Raw genomic sequence first — 23,444 nt, 5'->3', positions numbered from 1 at the left:
CACGGGGGGCACGTTATACATAATTCCCCTACACTAATTGTCCTATACTCTAATAACCGGTTACGAAGTCTGTCGATAAGGAAGGGTGATGCCTAAAGACGGTTATACCTAAGGCTTTACCTTGCTAAATTATTTTTGTAAAATTTTTGTATCATATTCGCATTATTTAAAAGTCATTTTTGAGCTATTTTTCAGTTAATTTTTTATAATTTTTGTATTATTTTGATATCAGTAGCGTTTTGCAATTAGTAGGGTATTGTCGCTATCGTCGGGCCACTGTCATGGTCGGGCCATGATGATTTTATAATTTTAATAACTCATGATATCTATGATACAACCATTGTAAAACTTCTTACCGTGATAGCTAACTTTTCACAATATTGTGAGTTTCAATCGTGTATTCAAAACACCTGTACTGAATTCAGTGACTAAATCTTACAAAAAAAAGTTTTCCAGGCGCAATGAAATTTTGTTCAAGAAATGATTCATGAAATACAATTATCGAGATAAATTTTGAAAATGTATGAAGTGTGTTGTGCTGCACACGAAGACTATAGAAAATTCCCCTCCAGTAAGGTGCTTGGGAAGGCTAAGGTGAAATACTAGAAAAGCGCTATTTGTAAAGGTCGGGCCACTTGAGTAGTCATGGTTGGGCCACCATAATTTTAAGCGCAGAAGCGCAATAATCGCTAAAGAATGACAGTCACGTAAAATGTGATTAAATAAAGCAAAATTAATACCATAAAACCTAGAATTTTGTTATTTTTTCATTGTAATTTTATACTTAGGAAAAGGCGATTGTAGCAATATTGATTTTACAAGATCGTCAAAATTTCGCAAAAATACAACTAAAAATAGGGTATTTATACCTATATGAGCCGTTGTTTACGGAATTCATTCTTTTCATGTCTCTAAATAGAATTTCAATACGTATGTCTAAGATTTTCTGCGGTGGCCCAACCTGTACAACATGGCCCGACTATAACAACATTTTTTGTCTTCACGTAAATGCCTATAACTTTTTTATTTTTCAAGAAATCAGTTCAAAACTTTCCGAAAATATATCTTATTCTTAGACCTTTGCAACAATGAATTTAGTTTTCCAAAATTTCTTTTGAAACGAAAGCGAATGGGCGAATTCCAATACGTGGCCCAACCACGACGACACTCCCTTACCATCAGTTTTGTCGCAGTTTTTGTATCCTGTTTGTACCATTTTGATACAAATTTTGTACTATTTTCGTACCACTTTTGTCCCATTTTTGTATCGTTTTTGAAACATTTTTGTACCATTTTTGGATTATTTTCGTACCGTTTCTTTCCATTTCTGTAACATTTTTTGACCGTTTTTTGTATTTCGTTTGTACTATTGTTATGTTATTTTTGTACCATTTTTATCATTTTGGTAAAATTTTTGAGCCATATTTAAATTATTTTTGTACCATTTTTTACTAATTTTGTACCATTTTCCACAAGTTTTGTATCATTTTTGTACAATTTTTGTACCGTCTTTGTACCAATTTTGTATTATTTTTGTACCGTTTTTGTTCCAATTTTAGAGTCAGTAGAATTAATCCCGTAATTGTCTTGTACTTTAATAATCTGCCACGAACTCTGTCGATAAAGAACGATATGAAGTCATAAAGACGTTTATTACCATAGGCTTTGCTTTTTTGTACCATTTTTATAATCTTACATCGCATCGTTTAAATGTTCTTTTTGAGTTAATTTTCAGTTTTTTCTTGTATTTGCATTATTGTATTTGCATTTTTGTATTATTTTGATTGAGGCTATGATCTGGCGAAATTTCGTCTTCATCAAAATCGTACGAAACCGGGCGAAATTTACTTTAGCGTTAACTGTAGTTGAATGGTCTTCTGTCTTAAGACCTACGGTAAATTCCGATTTCGATGCGTACAATTCCGTTAAATTTATTATTCTGTTATATTTTATTAAAATTTCTGTATCATTTTTGTATCATTTTTCTACCGTTTTCGTATCATATTCACCTAAAAATAAAAAATAAGAAAACTTATCCAATTTCGAGTTCGAAAACAGACACTGAGGAAGCCTGCAAGTCGTAGGCGAAATACGTATCTGTCATTGAATAAAATACACATAGTAGAATTAAATTGGATAAGTTTTCTTATTTTTCATTTTTAGGTTTCGTATTCTACTAAGACGCTCCAAAAACTTCAGTCAATCATATTCACATCATTTCAACGTCTGTTTTGAGTAGGGGAAACAAGGGAGACTTGATCCCCATTTTGTTTTATGTATATTTCTCAAAAGTCCACTAGAACAAAACCCTGGGTTTTCAATTTTTCGACAGTTTACAATACAGCTTACTGCCTACAATTTATCAGTTAGTGATACGTAGCGCTAATCAAAAGATATGGGATATTTTGGAAAGTACAGAAAATTGTACATATTCAAAATATGCGGGAGACTTGATCCCCAGTTTAGGCACAATTGATCCATTTGCAAATATATATTTTTAAAGCTCAACTTTCATTTGGAAGTTTTATTAAAATAGTCCTAGTTCATGTAGTATCATTATTTAGTGTACAACAGCTTAATTCAAAAATTTAAAAAGTATTTAGAAATCGTTAAGTCCATCGATCTGTAAAAATATAGCTTTGGACATCTTTTATAATCTGCGACGAGAACTTTTTCGTTGGGTTTGAATTTTTGAAGCATTATATTTTTCCTGTTTAATAATCAGAGCAGCCTCCAGCTTCAATTTCGTTAGTGCATCTGTAAGGATGTGTATCTCCTCGTTTTCCTACTCTTCGCATATTTTTACGTGGCGATGCCTTTGGAAATGGTTTTATATCTACAGGTGTTTAGATAATTGTATTGTTCGGAATCATCGGGTACCAATGATTAATAGAATTCTTCAAAGAAGATGAGTTGTTTTGTTTAGATAAATACTTCCGTCCGAGCGGTCTTTCTTCTTCCTTGTAAAATGCACGGGTTGCTCCTCCATAGTCCGGTTGCTAAATGATCTTTTCAGAAGCATTTTTTCGTTTTCTCACATATCGCTTAAGTGTCATTACATTCAAGTTGAACATTTTTGCAGTCGTTCTGACCGGATCTCCGGACTATTCGTGATTTTTACATGACGAATGTTTACGATATGAAGAATTGTCCACTTTATTATTTATGACATAACGGATTCCAAGCTCTTCAGTTCCTAATAAAAGGATCAAGGGTCACTGAAATTATGTGGATCAAGTGTACCTGTCGTAGTAAGTTTTACTGAAAATTAATTTTGTAAAATATATACAAGTTTTATTGCAAAATGTATATAGTATCAATGAATACACATGTTTAGCTAATTTTTTGTTTGAAAAGCAATTAAAAAATTTCAAGACAGTTCTCCGTAGCCAAAAAGTTGGACTTCACTAAAAAAAGAAGTATAGAGAATTATTCCGTTGCAAATCTTATTATATTATATTTTCCTTGCAATGTAAAGATTTATTACATTTTTGTTTTGCAATTTTGTTACTTGAATGAAATGTACAACTTTATTTTTTTCTGCATAAAAAAAACATTGTATTTACTGAGAAACAATGAATGGATCAAGTGTCCCAAGGGATCAAGTCTACCTGGTCTCCCCTATATTGCAGTTAGTTTTTGTACCATTTTTTATTATTTTGATGTCGGTAACATTTTGCAATTAGTACTATCAGTTTTGTCACATTCTTATATCATGTTTGTAGCATTTTGATATCAATTTTGTACTATTTTCGTATTATTTTTATACCATTTTTGAACCATTTTTGAACCATTTTTGTACATGTTTTGTATCTTTTTTGTACCGTCTTTGTGACAATTTTGTATTATTTTTGTCCAGTCTTTATTCCAATTTTGTACCTTTTTAGTACTATTGCTATGTTATCTATGTACAATTTATGTACCATTTTTGTATACCTATTTTATCATTTTTGGAACATTTTTGTTCCGTTTTTGTCAATTTTTAGGATATTTTCCTACCATTTTTTTACTATTGTTATGTTACCAAAATGGGCGTCATTTTTTAGTTTATTTTTGACTATTAAAACAAAAGACCAGATAACTGTGAGTTTATAAAACATACATTAGTCTAGATTTTTTGTTTTAGAGGTTTTCATATGCCATTGTCCTTTTCAATAAAACAAATCATTATGTACGACTTCAAAAATTTAAACAGAAAGGGGGACACGTGTCCCGTTATGCTCCATCATTGAGTTGCTAGTCATCATTTATATGTTTCAGGATCAGTCAATTACCAAAATATTAATTTACTCCATACATTATTACTTACGGTAAACTTACAAACCTGCGGAATATGTCTAACAATTTGAGTCAAGAAAAAATTTAGGAAAATTCTTTGAAAGTTTTAAATGTTATAAAAATTGAAGAATAGGACTCCAACCACGTAACGAAGAGAGTTGGTTCTATTCAAATCTATATAGAAAACAGCAGCTAATCCAAATGCATAGTAAAATTGTAATTCAAATATGTATTTGAATAATTGAAAATGCGCTCAAGTCTGAAGTGAACATCATTTATCATATGCTAGAGTAAAGATAAATTGTACCTCCGTCTAGACCATTTATCAAATGCGTAAATAGTACAAACTCTGTGATTGCTTCCCACCGTAATATCTTCAACCTCAGCTACACCCTTCCCGATCTGTCTACAACACTCGGCGATCACTGATGCAAGGCATTTGATCTACGCTTTCGGATGGATTAGAGCTTGTTCTCCATCTGATTCGTAAGATTTGCATTAATAAAATTGTTATTTATTGCCGTCTCGGTAGCAAACGCCCGGATTTTTTCTACTTGTTCAAACTTCCAACACCTCGATTTTATCGATATAACTGTGCTCGACATCTTTATTACCCGGATTTTATTCCCACGGCCTTCCAGCTATCGAAGCATTTTTTTTCACAAAGTTTCTCCTAGCACTTGTCCTACAAAAACCAAATCATTTTAAAGCCCAAATAAAACTAATTCCAACGCCAGGAAACGTCTGAACGTACAATGTTGACCATTCAGCTACTTTGGGACCCAACAACAAATCGCAAATTGCTCGTCGCAGATCACGCAATTTCGTGACCGGCAATCTTTCTACTTTTATTTACCCACCGACTTAACAAACAGTGTAATAACAAATTTATTGCGTCAAAATATTCGCTGCGCTGAATGAGCTCTAAAGTCTCATATCTGTCAAAGCGGATCACGACGAAGCGACGGGCCGACTCCAGCTTTATACAGACAGGTCAGATATCATCTTCTCATTGCACTGCCCAGCTGCAAATGGTAAAAACCTACGATCACGATCCACCATTCATTGCAGGGCCTTAGAGTAGAAGTTTAGCTGATTAGCGGTTAATATAGCAACATCACGCAAAAGTTTGCACGTTCAAAGCGAATTCGAAGACTTTCTCATAAGCATAATCTCACACGCAATCTTTTGCTGGACAAAATTAATAGTCAAAGATATCGGAAGCGATATGTGTCTTTCGAACTGTTGTTTAGATTATCGATAATGTTACTTCACTTTCCAGGGTGAACCTTAAACCTTTTACCTGAAACTGATCGAATCCCATATTATATTTGCAGACCGCGAACCGGCTTCGACAAATCTTCCCTGGAACGGCTGGAGCAGCTCTTCGTTAAAACCGTCGGCAATGAGAAGGAAATCCGGCGGGAAGAATTCAAAAAGATTGTAACGTCGAAAAATGTAAGATCATCTTGTAACACGACCCTGGACAGAATATATCAACGCCGAACTGCGATCTGCGATTTTTTTCGTTTTTTTTTTCATACACTATCTCGTTACAGCCATTCTTCACGGAGCGTGTCTTCCAGATCTTCGATAAGGACAACTCCGGGTCCATTTCGCTGCAGGTAAGTATAGCGCGGATCCTTCAGTGCCCCGGAGCCGTTAATAACTGCCGGCCTTTTATCAACGTTCTACCCTCGCTCATTTGTTTGCTCTCTTGCGCTTTTCTTTCAACAGGAATTTATCGACGCCATCCATCAGTTCGCCGGGCAGTCTGCGGAAGATAAAATTAAATTTTTATTCAAAGTATATGATTTGGATGGTATATACGAATAATTTGATTTATTTAGCTTAATTTACGACAATTAACCTTTAATTTTCATCCCGCTTCTCATGCTTTCTTCATGGCGACACACTCAACGTAGGGAAAGTCAACAACAAAAGACAATATTTAATTAGTTTTCGCAGCCTCCCAGACACTGGTGTAATCAGGGTGGAAACGGCGGGTTTCGTGTCTCAACTTTTGCTGCAATTCCAAGTCCTAGTCACATTCTAATTGAAATAAATTATAGGTCCAGTATAATAATTTTGTTTGTAGCATTTAACACACCTCCGATGGTTGAGATGCCGCTCATGCCAGCACTTCGGTTCCGACGAGGCTCGAACGACAAGTCTTATCTTAACATTTTATCTTTGACCGCAGAAGCCATTAATTGGTAAACAAAATTAGCTCCTCAGACCAACGTTGCACAGACTAACAGACCTTAGCCTTTGGCAACATTTGCGTGCGGGTTCACACTCAACTTCAGCTGTCTTTTACTCTATGACCATGTGTTTAAGTGGCAATCGAACGTCGAACCTGGGAACGAACTTATTTGATCGATTCTTATGCCGCCCCGTTTTTCTCCGACTAACCGGTTACCATTAGCCAGAAACACTCCTTCGAAAACGCGTCGTCGAAGATGCGCCCCGCGTCGCATCGATTCAGAAGAGTGTAGATTTATTGCTCGTCATTCAAGCCCTGTCCATTGCCTCGCGCCAACATTAAACGTTACATGCTTGCTCACTTAAAACCTTAAAACAACATAGGCTCGACGCACGATAAGCAGATCGGAAGGAATGCTACGAAAGGGCAAAAGCATTTTCGGGTTTCGTCGGGCAAATTGTCCTCGGGCATTAATGCACACGTCTCTGTACATCTACATAAAAGTGGACTGGTCCGTACGCAGCTACTTTGGATGTTTTCAGACCAAACAAGGTAATTACGAGTGAAAGGAATTTGATGGAGCACAACCATTATTAGCTTCAAGTGTTCTTATTGACACTTACCGGAGCTTAATGGCTGCAAATCAAAATGTCAAGAACGCAAACACCGGCCGAGAGACGGACGACTCTAACTCTAAAACACGCTACGTCACCGAAACTACAACCACGATCACAAAAAAACGTACCATCAGCAGCCACTTGCATTGCGAATCATGCTTTTCCGGTTCGAATTGGTTAAGAAAATTTTTTTGATCTTATGTTTATTCTTCCCCAAATAGGTGACGGTCTGATCCAGCATCTGGAATTGCAACATGTCATGCGAGCATGCATGGAGGAAAATGGGATGCGATTTTCCGAAGATCAGGTTAGTAAGATAAATAATGTTAGTTGAAAAAATCGATCGTATTTTCTTCTTTTATGTTGTTCTCCAATGGGAAGTTCGTCGTTTTCTCATTGAAATCATATTTCATCCGTTAGAAAATGGAGACGAATGATGCAAGGTGCTTCCATTTATTTATCTAAGTGGAGACGTCTGGTTGTCTAAAGATATTAACTTTTGCTACCTTCTATTACATGTTCTAATATTTTATAGAACATAAAATAGCAACCTGACACGGAATTTCCTCGCCGAAAGTGACGGTAATTATTACGGGTTCGCTACCACAGGTTAGCCAATGTTATTAGAAGTTGAAAGCAAATTCAAACGCTTACTGAAAACATTCGAGGCGGATTTTGCAATCACACCCTTAGCTTTATTGTTGCTCAGCTTTTTACATTATGAAACCGTCATAAAAGTAAATTTTTAAGACTTGAGAGGCATAGAACTTTGGCAACATACAGTAGACCCGTTTATATAGGTCAATTTCGTACCAACGTAAACTCGGTTCTCATCTTGTATGAGTATTGTCAAATGTCATTTCAATCATCTCTGATTACTTTTTGAATTTTTTTCTCAACAGGTAATTTTCAAATGATTTGAACTTTAGAATGATTTTTCACTCAATACTTTTGTTGTATCGCATACTCAAATACAAAATATAATATACAGTCAGTGCACAATCATGGGTCACACACAATTGTAGGTCATTTTAGCTCTAGCTGCTGATTAGCGCTTGAATATCAGCTAATGATTGATCAAATTATTAGTGCTACTTATGAGTAACAATTTTATCAATCATTTCGTATCATATTTACGCATTAATCAGCAGAAAAACCTAAAATGACCCATAATTGTGTGTGACCCATGATTGTGAACTGACTGTATATCACTATTTTTCCGGCTCGGCTTAGCTCATCTGTTATCCTGCACTGGTCAATTCTTATTAAGTTTCACACCACCAAACTCAATTTACTATAAGGTTTCTATTTGAACACTATCAGATTTGTTTTTAGCCTCCCTAACAGTGAATCTACTAACAGACATGTTCGAAAACAGACACTGAAGAAACCAGCAAAGTCGTAGGCGAAATACGTATCTGTCATGAATAAATATACATAGTAGAATTAAATTGGATTAGTTTTCTTTTTATTTAATTACCAGGTTTCGTATTCTACTAAGACGCTCCAAAAACTTCAGTCAAAAATACTTATTTTTGATTCTACAATTTTTTTTCTTTGCAAGAAACTAGCTACTATTCGAAACAACAAACCTTATTGTTGAACTAAAAAGTCAAACAGTTAGAGTCAAAAAAATATCTGCGTTAGCCCTCAGTCTACAACATTTTTTGTTGAATTTATACAGAATTCTTTTGCATTCTCAATTTATTTTTCTGCGTGTACACTTACTATAAGTGGGGCGTAGCAATACAAAATGGCGTGCCACTAGAAAATTTATCTTACTGTGGTTGCTGTCAAGCCGCAATAAATCTGTTAATTTTTAGTGCTATTGATTTGACAGTTTTAATGTTAAACATTAGGTGACACCCTGACCAAACAGATTTATTGCTGCTATTATGAAGAATATTAGTGTTAAATACCGAAAATCCTTTTTTACGCAGAGTCATATTGTCACATTCTGGTATTTTTCGGCTCCGCAAACAAGCATTCATCAAAGCAAAGTTTTAATTGTAGTTTTAAAGTCGTAGGAAGCAACTAAAATGATTTTGCTAGAAATTTAGATTGACTAATTGAATACATTTATTTTGTTTTAACAACTTGTATTTCAATGGCGATTTGATTTTCAACTATTATGCACGATAAAAATTAATACGCAGAAAAAAAATAAAAATTCTTCAGACTAAGTCTAATGAAAATCAATAATAGACTTGATAAACAATATATCAAGGAAAAAATCACGATTTAGAAACGGGTTTAAAGCAAAACAAAGTTCAATAAAACAAATTTAATTTTAAATCAGACAAAATAGTAAACACAAATAAGCCTAATTGAAATACATATGGAACCATACCGACAATACTAATTAGAATTACGCAGAAACTGAATCCAAATCTAGATAAAATTATAATAGGGTTTATTTTCTAATTCCCGTCATAGTAAAGAAAGTCACACTAATTTTCATCATTTCTTAGGTGAATTTAATGAATAATTCAAAAGCTCTGCTGCTGATTTGACTCAAACACACTTACCTTTCGATCCGAGCCCTTTGAATTCACTAAAAAGCGATTGCAAGTTATGCAAGTTTTCCCGGCTGCAGAATAACAACAATGCGTTGCATGAGTTATTTTCATTTTATGAATGACGGAAATTGAAACGATTAGTCGACAATTTCTTCTTCGTCGCACGAAAACACGTTGGAAATTTGGCTGCTAGGAATTCTCGAAAAAAGTATTTAAATAGATCTCAGCAGTATAATCAATATATATAAAATGCCAGTGTCGCTGCTGTTTCATGGATATTTTGGTGGCAAACATGTTGCTGGTTCGTGTCTTGGATACGGGAACAACATTGTCAAATTGCCCAATAGTTTCCTGCCGACGAAATACCCCAAAACGATCAAATCGGGTGATTTATCCTACGTGATTTACGGAAAAGCAGAAGGATTTTTTATTGGGTTGCCTTTTTAGTTTGACAATCAGATTCCCGTTTCGAATCGACCACTCACACATATGCGCATACAATGTAAATACATAATTTTCAAATGTGTGATGTTTACCACGAGCACTGCAGCGACACTGGCATTCTATATATATATATATTGATTCTACTTTCTCAGCACACTTCGATTCATCGCGGCAACAAACTAAAATATTAGGGAATAACTAATTTTGCATTGTGTGTCATAAAAATCGCTGATATTTTTAATAATTTTTGTTGGATAGGACGGGAATAGGCAATTACGACGAAGCAGCAACATACCCTACCTTATAAAAAGAATCCAAAGAATGCTCCTTTCTTCATTTGTTTTTGAAGTAAGTAGTGAGTAGCGCGAAGTGTGAAATGTATGACGTGAGTAGTGAGAAATACAAAGTCAGAAGTGAATAGTGAAACATAGAAAATAAGAAGTGAGTAGAGAGAAGTGACTAGTCAGAAATGTATTATGAACAACAGGTATCGAAAAGTGATTAGTGAGAAGTGAAAAGTGAGAAGCAATGAGAGAAGGTAGTGAGAATTGAGAAACGAAAATAAGGAAGTAAAAAGTGAAATGTGTGGCCCTATTCTCACAGGCACCTCACCTGTATTTCTTAGGTGAGCGCACAATTTGCGATTCTGAGAGTCACCTAGGTGACTCCGCTCACCTGTGTGGCTGTATAAATCTAATGAGGCCTGGAAGGTGAGTTGAAGGTGACTGTAAGAATAGTGCGCGTGAGAGAAGTGATGTGAGTGAGGTGACTGTGAGAATACGGCCCGTGAGAAGTGAAAACTGATTATTAAGTAGTGAGAAGTGAGTAGAGAGATGTAAGACGTATATAAGATTGTATATAAAATTAGCTCTGCCAATTTAACATGCTTGTTTCAATCTGCTTGTTATTATACCGTGCTTATTATACCGTAAATAATGGTTGCCAGGACATAAGATTGTTAAAAATTGAAAAACTTTAAAAGATTCAATTTTTAACTGATTGAAATCATAAAAGTAATAATAATAATAAGTGGTTCATTTCCAGCGGTTTCTGTTTGCGACGGAAACACTGATTGAATTGAGGAATAGCCGTGACGCACACCCGTTTCTATCCGTTTTAGCACCATTACCCTTCCCTTCCCGCTGAGCAGTTTGGAGGGCTACAGAAGTGATTAGTTAGAAATAAGTAGTGAGAAATGAGAAGCGAGAAATGAGAAATAAATATCGAGATATGAATAAAATGTGAAGATAAAGCAATGAGAAGTGAGTAGTAAGTAGAAAGAAGGGAGAAGTGAGAAATGATTAGTTAAAAACAAGTAGTGAGATGTGATAGACGAGAAGTGAGAAGAGAGAAGCGAAAAGTGGTACGTGAGAAGTCAGTTGTGAGAAGTAAGAAGTGGAAAATGAGAAGTTAGAAGTAAAGAATGAGAAATGACTAGTGGAAAAAAGAAGTAAATAGTGAGAAATTAGTACTCATAAGCCCAAAAAAAAAAAAAAAAAACTAGTTGCATCGGCCGGGAAGTGCGTAGTGAAAAGTGAGAAGCAAGCAGTAACTAGTACATTGAAGTTGTCTTTTTCGCGGTTTTTTCACGATTATTGACAAAAATTTTAAAGCCTGCGCAGTTATTTTACGCGTATTTCGGAATTAACGCGATTTTTTGCGCGAATTTTGGAATTTACGCAACTGTTTCCGCGATTTTTCAAATTCACGTGATTTTTAAGACATTTTCGCATTTTTACGCGAATTTCGAAATTTGTGTGAGTTTTCAACCTCCAATTTTGGAAATTACGCGGTTTTGATTTACACTTAACGTATCCTTCCAAAGCCTCTCAGTTTAGCCTCGAAGTAGGACACTGGTCCGAAAAGCCAGTTGTCGTATGGTAACTATAGGTAAATTTGAAGTAGGACACTGATCCAACAAGCCAGTTGTCGTATGTTCGAATCTTGGTTGTAAGAGCCAAGTCAATAGGATCATGACACTTGCCCTGCAATTACCATGTACTCTTACAGCTGGCAATAAAGTCTATCGATCAAGAAGGGTTAGGTCTTAAAGGACGTTTAAGTCCAAGGCTTTCCTTTTGAATCCTTTGCGGAAAAAGCGAATAAAGTGTAGTACAAATAGTCTCACATTGAACTTCGAGTCTTATCGGCCACGTGTCCATTCGGCCCCGCGTCCATCCGGCCTTACGTCCATTCGACCTAATGTCCATTATGTTTTGTGACAGTATGGCGTACAAACGAGGCATCCCTCCCGAATCGACGACTGTTGAGGATAAATTTGGCTTCTCTCCATTGGTCAGAATACGAGATGGGTTGGAATAAAAACAATTGGACTCCGTTTTGGTTAATAAATCAGAGAAGGTTAATGCTTAAAATTGCTCAATGCCAATCCAAATTAAAATATATTTACGAAGAAAGGTCATGTTCTAAGCTTGAAACAGGCTAGAAAAAAGTAACAAAGCAAGAAATCTATGCCGAAGCTAATGAGCATTGGAAGATATTTTGTTACATTGTTTATGTCTTTTTCAAGACGTAATACACATCAAATGTAATATCAAATTTAATTGCAATACTTCATCGAATTGATTATTGTTTCGAAGTCTGCCTGTGACAAAAATCAGAACAGTAAATATGAGATACTGGCATAAATCAGTACGATGATTACGCTCCGGCTTATAGTCTACTTTGCAGTTATCTTTAACCGCAGTCAACGAAGTAAGCCAGCACTGAACCATAGAGGTATAGTTATTCCACCACTCTGTTGGTAAGTAAATGTGTAAAAATGTAAAACCACAACATAATGCAAAAAAAATCCCTGTTTGCGGGTTACTACTACCTTTAGAACCAACGGAAGCTGTAAAATAAATCACACTCAGTGTCTGTAGGTATTTTTCATGCTCATACCGGGTCTGATTTGTTAGCCTATAAATTATATCAGACGGGCCGCACTCTTTTCGGAATACATGACCAGTGAACCTAAAGTCAAAGCTACTACTGTAGGCTGTAGCTTTGGTTTTAGGTCCAGCTGCTGGAAGCGATTAAATATTATACTCTACATATAAACGCTAACTAACGATGTTACCAGTAAAAATGAACTCACGGTGCAGCAACATGGCTTATTGCTATTTTATAAAAAATATTTATTTTTTAATATCACGAGGCAGCTGAGTAAAAAAGAACACTTGTTTCCGCCCGGGTTCGAACCGGGGACCTTCTGCGTGTGAAGCAGACGTGATAACCGCTACACTACGGAAACCGTTGAGATAACGTGCGCTGTTGAACGATAACCGCACAAAGAGGTTATTTGTTTTTTTGGTAAACAAAATTCAATTTCGTCAAATGCATAGCATTTGATGCTGCAGTGCAGTGATACGCCGCAGTGTGGTTTATCACTATTTTGCTGCTATCATAAAAAATTATTGATACCGTTACAATCATACACGGTAAACGATTCTCTCACCGGTTCGCATCAGGAAAGCTATGATAGTAAAACATTATTAATTACAGATTAATTGAAATGCAATTCGTTTTTAAAAGGGCAATAAAATTGTGGTTAACCAACCATTGATTTTTGCTTCTCTAGCACCACAATCCCGTATAAGGTAGGTGAACACTAATGGAATCGATATTTTCAATTCCGCTCCAGAGTAAACCTCTTTACACCTGCATGCAGTAGTGGATGCACTGAATTAATCCCATCGTATCGATATAGTTTTTTTATTCTCTACCATATTGTAAAGTCCGGTACGGCTCTCATTGCAACCAATATTCAATGCTTGTGTGGTTATTCTGAATCTGAATCCAACGGTCAGTCCTGTCCTCTTGCTACCGAAGCCACAAAAAGATATGCTCCGCCGAAGACACCGAGACATACCGGAGAAGGAAATAAATAATGCATTTTGCTCATTACGTATTTAATCCAATTTTAGCTGTGGAAATTCCAGAGACCACTTTTTTCCAGTGCCCCACACGTAACGCCACTTCGCGTAAAAAAAACTAAAGATGTACCGCGCTGGCCGATGATGCTTTGCAGACAGTCTGATGCTCTCCAGAGCCTGACGCTGCTGCTGCTGATGCTGTTGCTGCAAAAAGGCACTTTTCACCTACTTTAGCTGCCTCCCAGCATCAGGTTGCAGGTTTAATTAAATTATAAAAGTAAATTGCACGAGCAATTTTCATTCGCATCGCTATCTGTGGTCGACTGTGAAGAGGGGGCAAAAACTCGGAAAAATCTCCCGGCGAACTCGTTACGAACGAACGACAAGCGAACCATTAGCAGTGCATCAATCTCGGCAGCCGCCGAGGAGGGTGCAGCATTAGTTGGGTACTTGTGCTACTACCCCGTACCCCCCTAGTGAAGGGTGCGGTATGAATCCCATAACCAGCGAGTACCAATTGTCAGCTTACGCTCCTCCATTGAAGAATAGACTAATCATGATGGTTTTGCAATTAAAGGGGTTCGTGAATCGTGATGATTCTGCCCAAAGATAAGCTGCACCATAGAGTTCATATTAACTAGTCATGAACACAAGTATTCTCAGTTTAAATGTTTGAATGTTTGAAGCACATGCCTAAATTTTTAGCTGAAGTTTTTGGAGCTAGAATACGAAACCTAAAATTAAATGAAAAGAAGAAAACTTATCCAATTTAATTCTACTAGGGTATGTTGCTGCTTTGTCGTAATTGCCTATTCCCGTCCTATCCAACACAAATTATTAAAAATATCGGCATTTTTATGACACACAATGCAAAACTAATTATTCCCCAATATTTTAGTTTGTTGTCTATCATACGCGATCAATCAAAGTGAGCTGAGTTCTATTTAAATGCTTTTTATCATTAAAGAAGTCCTACCAGCCAAATTTCTTACGTTTTTTCGTGCGACGAAGAAGAAAATGTCGACTAATCATTTTAATTTCCGTCATTCATAAATGAAAATAACTCACGCAAGGCATTGTCGTTATTCTACAGCCAGCTAAACTTGCCTGACCTGCAGAAATTTTGCAGAATAACATTTGTCACGCCGTCCTACACAAATACATGTTCGTAAACATTGTTGTGATTTTTAGTTCGGACGATGGAAAATTGTGATGGACGGATTTTAAAACGGTACGACGAATTTAAGAAATAAAGTCAGTTGCGTAATTTCAATAATATGCTTTAATAATCGCTTTTCAGTGATTTCAAAGTTCACGGATCGGAAGGTAAGTGTGTTTTAGTCAAATTTGCACAAGAAGTTTTGGAGTATTCATTAAATCTATCCAACAAATGATGAAAATTAGAATGGCTTTACTTACTATGACGGGAATTAGAAATATTTTATTCGCGACAGATACGTATTTCGCCTACGACTTACAGGCTTCCTCAAATTTCAAATTTCAAATTTCAAATTTCAAATTTATTACCAACAGGCAAGACTTGCCCTAATGGACCTTAATAACTAATACATAAAACGTCGAAACATAGAGACAAAACTCGAACGTAACACTCGTTGTGATAAATTAAAATCAAATACTGCCGAAACTCGGTTGAAAGAACGCTGTAGACCAGAGATAGCGCTGTTGGCACTGTAATTCGTCCGTCGGAAAGGTAGATTTAGTAGAGATAACCTCCGCAGTGATCTGGTTGGTGCATTCAAGTTGACTTGACGAAGGATGGTAGGGCAGTCGATGTTGGATGTCTAGATATCCGAAACAACCATGGCGCGCGCTGTTTCTCGGCGAAGTTCGAGAGTACTCACTGTCGATTTTCATTTCATTTCGTTTCAAAAGATTTTACAACCTAATTTAGTAATTCGTAAAGAATATTCGTACTGAATATTCATCATCAACCTTCTTAGTAAAGAAATCGTTCATTCAGTACAGGAGGTTAGTGCAGATCTTATGATTCAACCGTATAAATAGTAAATACTGCCTAGTACAGGAAGCAAACAATGTAATACGTTAGAAAACAATCGGGATAGACTTAGGCTATAGAAACCTGGAACATGAAACTGTAAGTTTCTCAATTTGGAAGACATCTGCATTCTTCTCGGCTTATTGAGGGCCGGCAATACGACATTAAAGCGCTGAAAGCTTCACCATCTACCGGAACTGCGGCAATGCACACGAACCGGGTAAAACAATGGAGCAAAAACGTATTCATGAGCGATGATAAAACCTGGATTTGTACTAAATTCCAGATTCATAATACCATCAGCAGAGTGGCGAGGAGAGGAATTTTGCTAATCGACTTTCGACCGAATAGCTAGACGATTCAAGTCCACGGTTACTTCGTTGCGTAATTGGGTCGAACGAGTATCGCAATCATAAAGAAAATCAATTTCAAGGCAAAGAAAAAAACACCGTCGTTTTACAAACATAATAAACCGATCCATAAATCGACGAAAATGCTGGTGAAATTGGACGGTTTACGATTAGTATTGCTTCCACAGCCCCATATTTACCAGTTCTGACAGTTTTTAACCTCAACTTTTTCGTAGTTCAAATAAACACTGTACTCGAAAAAACGCAGCAGACAAAAATGATCACCAAAAATATATTTTAAGTCGGATATTTTTGAAACTCGCAGGGAATAAATAAACACAAATTAGCTATATTTTTGCGAATTTGGTTTATTCAACCATCTCTTCTAGGCCCACACCTTGAACTTAACGCAAATCCTGTGCAACACTCAACTTTCTTACACACTTTCATCCACTCTTTTTTCAAATCCTGGTCGTTTCTGAAGACCTTCCCTGTTTTCCGAAGCTTGCCCTTTATAATCACCCAGAATTTTTCTATTAGGTGGAGTTCTGGCGAGTTTGGTGGATTTTTTTCCACCCTCGGTACAAAAACAACATCGTTGACTTCGTACAACTCCACCACCGGTTTCGCGTAATGGTACGATGCCAGGTACTGCCCAAATAGAGTGTCCCGTTCGCGGGCCTGGCGGTAGGGCAGCAGGTCTTTCAGGAGGCATTCTTTTTGATATACTTGGTCGTTGATGATGCCGGTCGTTATGTGCGGTTCGCTGAATTTTCCGCACCCAGTACTTTTTGACAAATTTGTCGACCGACCGGAATTTCTCCGGAACATCCAGGCGGGACTTGCGGCCGGAAAGCTCCAGGCCGGGGATCTGCTTGGCGTCCGCTTTAATGTACGTCTCGTTGTCTATTACGATACATCTTGACTGCACCAACCACTCGCGGTACAACTTCCTGGTGCGGGATTTGGTCACCGTATTCTGCTTAGCGGTTCGGTTAGGAGCCTTTCTTACCTTGAAGACTTGGAATCCGGCCCGTTTCATTGGCAGCTGGACGAACCAGACAGAAAAATTGACCTTCTTGGCCTCGTCCCGAATCAAAAGGTTCCGATTGTACTTACAGTAATTCTTCACCTTTCTTGACTTCACGAAATCGGTCGTCTTCGTTTTTCTTAAGCTGCCAGCTCGCCGCTGGCTCGTCGGGTCTCCTTGAACGATTTTACCACACGGGATACGGTTGAATGATTCATCGCAACTGTTTCGCGATCCACCTGTGGGACCGACCGGATTTTCGGCGACCACACCCATAATTTCGATCTGTTTTTCTAAAGCCTAAAACTCATTTATTTCAAACTTGATTAAATTTAACTTAACAGCTTAACTAACTCGACTGCTGCAACTAGCGCGGCATAACACTGGTAAACGTTGCCTCCAAGGTACTCTCTCAGATCCTGTTACACCTGCTGTCACCGATAGCACAGCAGGGAATTACCAGGTGAGCTTCATGGGAGCTCGCACAACTGTGGACCAGATTTTTACCATCCGACAGATCTTGCCAGAAATATCGGGAGTACAACGAAGCCACGCATCACATGTTTATTGCTTTCAAAGCAGCATATGATATAGTCAATCGAGATCAGCTATGCTCATTACTATGCTATGCACTATGTATAAGCTATTAGAGCTACACTAGATCAAGTAACGTGTTTTGTTGGTAAACCACATTCAAGCATAATCCACTCCAGTTCATTTCGTTTAACTGAATTGTACACCGCCTTGAAGTCTATAATTTAGCGGAATTTAGTGAAGATTTGTAGCATGATGAATATTTCACGTATCGTGGAGTGTTCCTCTTGAAAACCGCACTGGTATTCGCCAACAAAGGTTTCCTGCAACGGCCTCAGTCTATGAAAAAAATGCGGGAGAGAATTTTGAATGCAGAATTGAGGAGAGTAATGGGCCGACATTCAAATCTCGGGGAGGATATAATCCTTTCCAGCTGGTTCACCATTTTTTAGCTCTCAAGCTTCTATTTTACCCTCTTCCAAAGTTGATGGACCTGCAGCTTGTTCATCATCCGCAATCATTATCTTACTTATGTTGACAGCTCCATCTTGTGCACCAGTCAACAGTACGTCAACAATGCCAACGCCGGGCCAACTCCGATCTTTAAGTAGTCAGGTTCCCCTCCTTGTCGTTGCACGTAATAGAAGTTGACACGGTCCAGTTCTTGGTTTTGTTGATCGTTTTAAGGAAACTTCACGTATCGTGCCTCTCCTTTCAAAAACCGTCAAGTACCTTGGAGTGTTTCTGTCAAGAACTCACACTAAGAGCAAGTAGAAAACAAAGCTACAAATGCTCTATGGATAAGTAAAAGAACTTTTGGTAAAAGGGGTCAATTTCGGCGTAATGGTTAGCATTCACGCCTCTCACGCCGAGGACCTGGGTTCAAATCCCAACCCCGCAGAAGTCACGAATGACCTAAGCTGTTAAAGTGACTATAATCAAACAAAAAAAAAACTTTTGGTAAGCAATGGGGACTGAAACCGAAAATGATCTATTGGATCTACTCGGCCATTGTAAGACCCAGGATTACCTACGCTTCGTTAATCTGGTGGCCAAAAATGAAAGAGACGACTACCCAAAAAAAAATCTAGAAAGACTTCACAGGCTAGCCACCCTCTCAGTAACGGGTGCAATGAGAAGTGCACTATCGAAGGCATTGGATGCTTTACTTTATATGCTTCCATTGCATCAGTTTAAACAATTAGAAGCATAAAAAAGTGCTCTGAGGATCAAGAGGTCTGTGGACCTCTTTGAAGGGGATCTAACAGGTCATCTCAGAAGAACAATTAGTATTAATGCTCTTGTTATCAAGAATGAGGACTGGAAGGCAAAAAAATACAATTTCAATCGAATATTCCGTGTATTTGAACCTAGGCGTGATACTTGAGACAATTGTGGTCCCGATCTTCGCTCAGGCTCTATTGTTTTCTATACAGATGGTTCTAAAATAGACAATAAAGTGGGAGCAGGAGGAACTGGTCCAGCAATTGCCATGTCAATTCCAATGGGCAGATGGCCAACAGTGTTCCAAGCAGAAATACAAGCAATTCTAGATAACTGTGTGCTTGCGCAGGAACTATAGACATTCAAATATATGCATCATGTCCGACAGCCAAGCAGCTCTAAACGCTCTAAAGTCGGCAACATGCACATCAAAACATGTCTGGGAATGTGTTCAATCACTCCAAAAATTGTCATGTCGTAACCAAGTCAACTTGTACTGGGTCCCAGGTCACTGTGGAATCGATGGAAATGAAAGAGCTGATGCGCTCGCAAGACTCGGGTCATCTCAACAATTCGTAGGACCTGAGCCAGAGTAGTAAACAACACTTCTCGCGCTGTAGTACTGATCGCAACGAGGATGTGCTTCCACTGCTCGTTCAGGTTATCTCCAACTCGTTCTCCAGTCCACTCATCAGCTTTCCGAGAGTACTCTGCAGCAACTCCTTCTGCTAATAATCACCAAATTTTCAGTCGTATCTTCCTCGTTGACTTCTATTTAAATACGTTGAGCAACCGGGCGCGAATTCTGCTTACTACGAGATAGTGCTCCGAGTCGGGTTTGGACCTCACATCTGCGACATCCGAGTAATGTTGACTATCAACCAGAACGTGGTCGTTCTGAGATGCCAGGCCTCTCCATTAAGGTGTTTCCAGATATGTTTCTGAATGTTCCGTAATGAAAATAAGTATTAATACAGATAGCCATTCTTTCGGCTGTAGTGAAGTTGATTAGCCTTAGGCCATTGTGGTTTCTGGTAAAATGGAGCCTTTCTTTACCAGGGTCTAAGAACTCTTGGAATCCGGCCTATGCATTTCTATTCTAGATCCCTCCCTATATGTTTGTAATGAGTTTCTAATAATCGTTGTCCTTTTTTGTTGGCCTGGGTACATACCGATTACTCCGTTGTGGTCCATTTTAATTTTAATTCAATTTTTTAAGCAAGCCGTCTTACAAAGGCTGCGTCGCGCTTTAGCTGTACTTTTCTTAAAATTAAAGCAGAAAATAAAATCTTTCCGCCAATCATAGCTATCAACGCTAAAAAGCTCACTTTCGAAATGCAATTCTGGTTTTTCTTTCCTGAGAAACATCAAACTAGTAGGAATTAAAACTACAATTCTCTTTGCCACCTTGCAATAATAAAAATGAATCTATTAATTAATATTCTCGTTTCTTTCCTGACAACATGTTGTAAGTTCCCTCCCATTCATGTGCTACTGATAACAGAAAAACTTAGCCTGAAATACAACTTCTTGATTTATCTACCGACACGTACTCTCGAGTGACACTCCATCCCATGCCTGTCAACTAACAACAGGGCAGTGTCGCTAAAATTTCCGGCCATAAATCATTTGTCCCGCGAAAGGCGCGTGGAATGTAGAATGCCCACCGGAAACATAAACATATCAAGACTCCTCTCCGGCCATCCGGAGTATAATTTGTATCATAAATTAAGACCGGCATATATTATCCATCTAGATCCAATGCTGCAAGCAGTGGCTTTCGACGTAATTAACCAGATTGCTACAAATAATGCCATTATGTACGGCTTTGATGGAATGTCGAGACGGATGTTTTGCTTCAAATGAGGAAAAGTTTTGAAATTAATTAATGCCAAGCCCACAACATGTCTCGGCAGTCTGAACCAGTCGCTACGATGATGTATGCAATTTTTGAGATAGTTCAGCGAGATTTTAAAATATCACAACTTGTGCACTGCAGCAAATGAGCGTTAATTGCTAATTATTGTTTTCTTCTTTCGACTTCTGTTTTCCGCTCAAACTCATCAACGCGTGCTGATCGATCTTATCGTCGTGTCCAATTTAAAATCGGTTAACGTGACTCCGGACTCCAAATACACGGACTGCGTGTGGAATTGATCGATGACCGGTGCACCGCGAACTGAACTCGTTATCACGCTACCGTCGACGGCGGTTTTGCTTCCGGTGTGGCCGGCCAGATCGAAGATCTTACGATGGCAATGTTTGAAGACGCCGACAAGTTCAACCGGGGCGCTATCACCTACGAAGCACTCAAGAGTCAGCTCGAGAAGCACGGCGGCCTGCTGGAGAATTTGAGTATCAGGTAAAACGACGACGACGATCACGGCGATGTCATGTACTAATCAGCTGCTTTATTCCACTTTATTTCTCCTACAGTATCGATCGGTGGCTCGTTCCGCTGCCCCAGGAGGATACAACCAGGAAGAAGCAGAGCAAGAAACCACTGCCACATCAGCTGACGGCTCCGTACATTAAAAATAATTATGTGTACCTGGCGTTTCTGGCTATCTTTACTCTGATCAACGTGGGTCTGTTCATCTCGCGTGCGATCCAGTATCGTAAGAGCAACGGATTTGTCATATTGGCGCGAGCCTGCGGTAAGTTGGGACACGGTCCTGCTCTCAGGTGGCTGTCACCACTGTACACCGGTCGGTGCACCACACTTCAGCAAGGACAGCCAAAGTGTCTCGATACGGAATGGTTTAGTTTCTAGTGATGGTTTACTTTCTGTAAATTATTTTTTTACAATCTACCGTTCAGATGATATGCAACAATTTATTAAGCTGCGGTGAGTGGTTTTACTCTGTTAAAGTAACACCAAACGAGTTCGTTAAGTAAAGCGACTTTTCAGCCACCCTAAGGAATTCCCGAGGCGTTGATGAATGTTTTCAACATGTATAAAGTTTATCTTATCGTTCCATGCCGCTCATCTGCAATCGTATCACAACATCATGTTCACCCCTCTCGCCTTCGTCAGCCACACACTATGCCTGATGTGGTTCAATTACGTTATTTCATCTGGTCTGACCGTTTTGCAGGACAATGTCTCAACTTTAACTGTGCCTTCATTCTGGTGCTGATGCTGCGCCACAGTATCACCTTTCTCCGGACGCGTGGGTTTACCGCCATTCTGCCCCTGGACCAGCACATCTATCTGCACAAGCTGACCGGGGCGCTGGTGGCCGCGTACAGTTTGCTGCACACCATCATGCACCTGTTTAATTTCAGTAAGTTATACCTTTTGGGAAGATTTCAATTTAAATATTTGCTCAATGTGTACTAACCTTCCTAGAATGACACAACATATTTTCCCATGTACATGTAGAATAGTTCATATTGAATCAAAGTTACTATAACAATTGGACATTCACAAACCTTCACAAACTTGCATTTAAATGAAATTGAAACAAAAAATTTTGTTGAAGAGTCAATAATTACACAATTCTCATCAAATCATTCCTGCAGACTATCTCATCCTAATCAAAAAAAAAATTCAATAGACACCATTGCAGTCCCCAGACTCTTATAAAGGAAGCGTACGCTTCCATTGAGTAATCCCAAAAGGACGCCATGCGATATAATCCGATTTAAGTGCATAAACATGCTTATTCATTAGTTTCTACAAGCACACATGAGAGCAACGAGCAGCAAGTTCGTTCTACATTGCCCCTTGAGCCTTTTCATATAACATAATCAAACTTATCTCTATCTTATTCGCCGGCTGAATTGCATTTGATCATCTTACCCACGGTCCCACCCACATCGCAGCGCAAAGCACAGCACTGTGAGTGGAAAAAACAAAAAGCTGCAAAGTTCTCAACGGGCAGGAAAGTCAATTCCAGCTTGCTCTATATCCTGCCGCGCGCTCCGCATTGCACACATGACATAGCAATGCGTTTATAAATTGAACATACTTTGAGGCAAACTGACAAACCCTTGGGGGCTCCGACTGGAGTCGCACTAGAGTCCATTTTCCGCAGCAGCCGAAGTCGGCCGGTCGGTCGCGTTCGTTCTGCTAGATAAATTCATACATTTCTGCCGGCAAGCGGGACCGCTTTTATGATTGTAAATATGTAGCAAACATGACATTTGAATAATACGGTCCCCCCGTGGAGGGCCGCTCGCTTCGGAGCAATTTAAACTGTGTAACTGGATTTGCTAGATATGCGGATTAGATTTGCTGATGTCGTCGGGACTGGGTTGTAGGACCGGGTTGCTTCCAGTGAGCCCTCGTGGGGCCATGCGGTACGTTTTATGTATACCCTGTGGCATGCCATGTCATCCGTG

At 38.4% G+C, this 23,444-nt stretch overlaps 1 protein-coding gene and 1 non-coding gene across 2 annotated transcripts in view; one reads left to right on the top strand and one right to left on the bottom strand.

Moving 5' to 3' along the window:
* LOC128741919 (NADPH oxidase 5) overlaps positions 1–23,444 on the top strand; it is a 141,785-nt gene that overhangs the window by 109,896 nt on the left and 8,445 nt on the right. Inside the window, exons 5-11 of the mRNA XM_053838043.1 lie at positions 5,616–5,736; positions 5,838–5,903; positions 6,016–6,100; positions 7,323–7,408; positions 21,335–21,459; positions 21,534–21,754; positions 22,196–22,384. Coding sequence (XP_053694018.1) covers positions 5,616–5,736; positions 5,838–5,903; positions 6,016–6,100; positions 7,323–7,408; positions 21,335–21,459; positions 21,534–21,754; positions 22,196–22,384 — 893 coding nt within the window. The remainder of the gene's footprint in view (positions 1–5,615; positions 5,737–5,837; positions 5,904–6,015; positions 6,101–7,322; positions 7,409–21,334; positions 21,460–21,533; positions 21,755–22,195; positions 22,385–23,444) is intronic.
* On the bottom strand, positions 13,248–13,320 carry Trnav-cac (transfer RNA valine (anticodon CAC)). Its single transcript has one exon. It is a non-coding gene; the product is annotated as a tRNA-Val (tRNA).

The sequence above is a fragment of the Sabethes cyaneus genome, chromosome 3 (genome assembly GCF_943734655.1).
Source record: "Sabethes cyaneus chromosome 3, idSabCyanKW18_F2, whole genome shotgun sequence".
In the NCBI taxonomy this organism is placed as follows: Eukaryota; Metazoa; Arthropoda; class Insecta; order Diptera; family Culicidae; genus Sabethes; species Sabethes cyaneus.
This window is presented reverse-complemented; position numbering and strand designations above follow the sequence as displayed.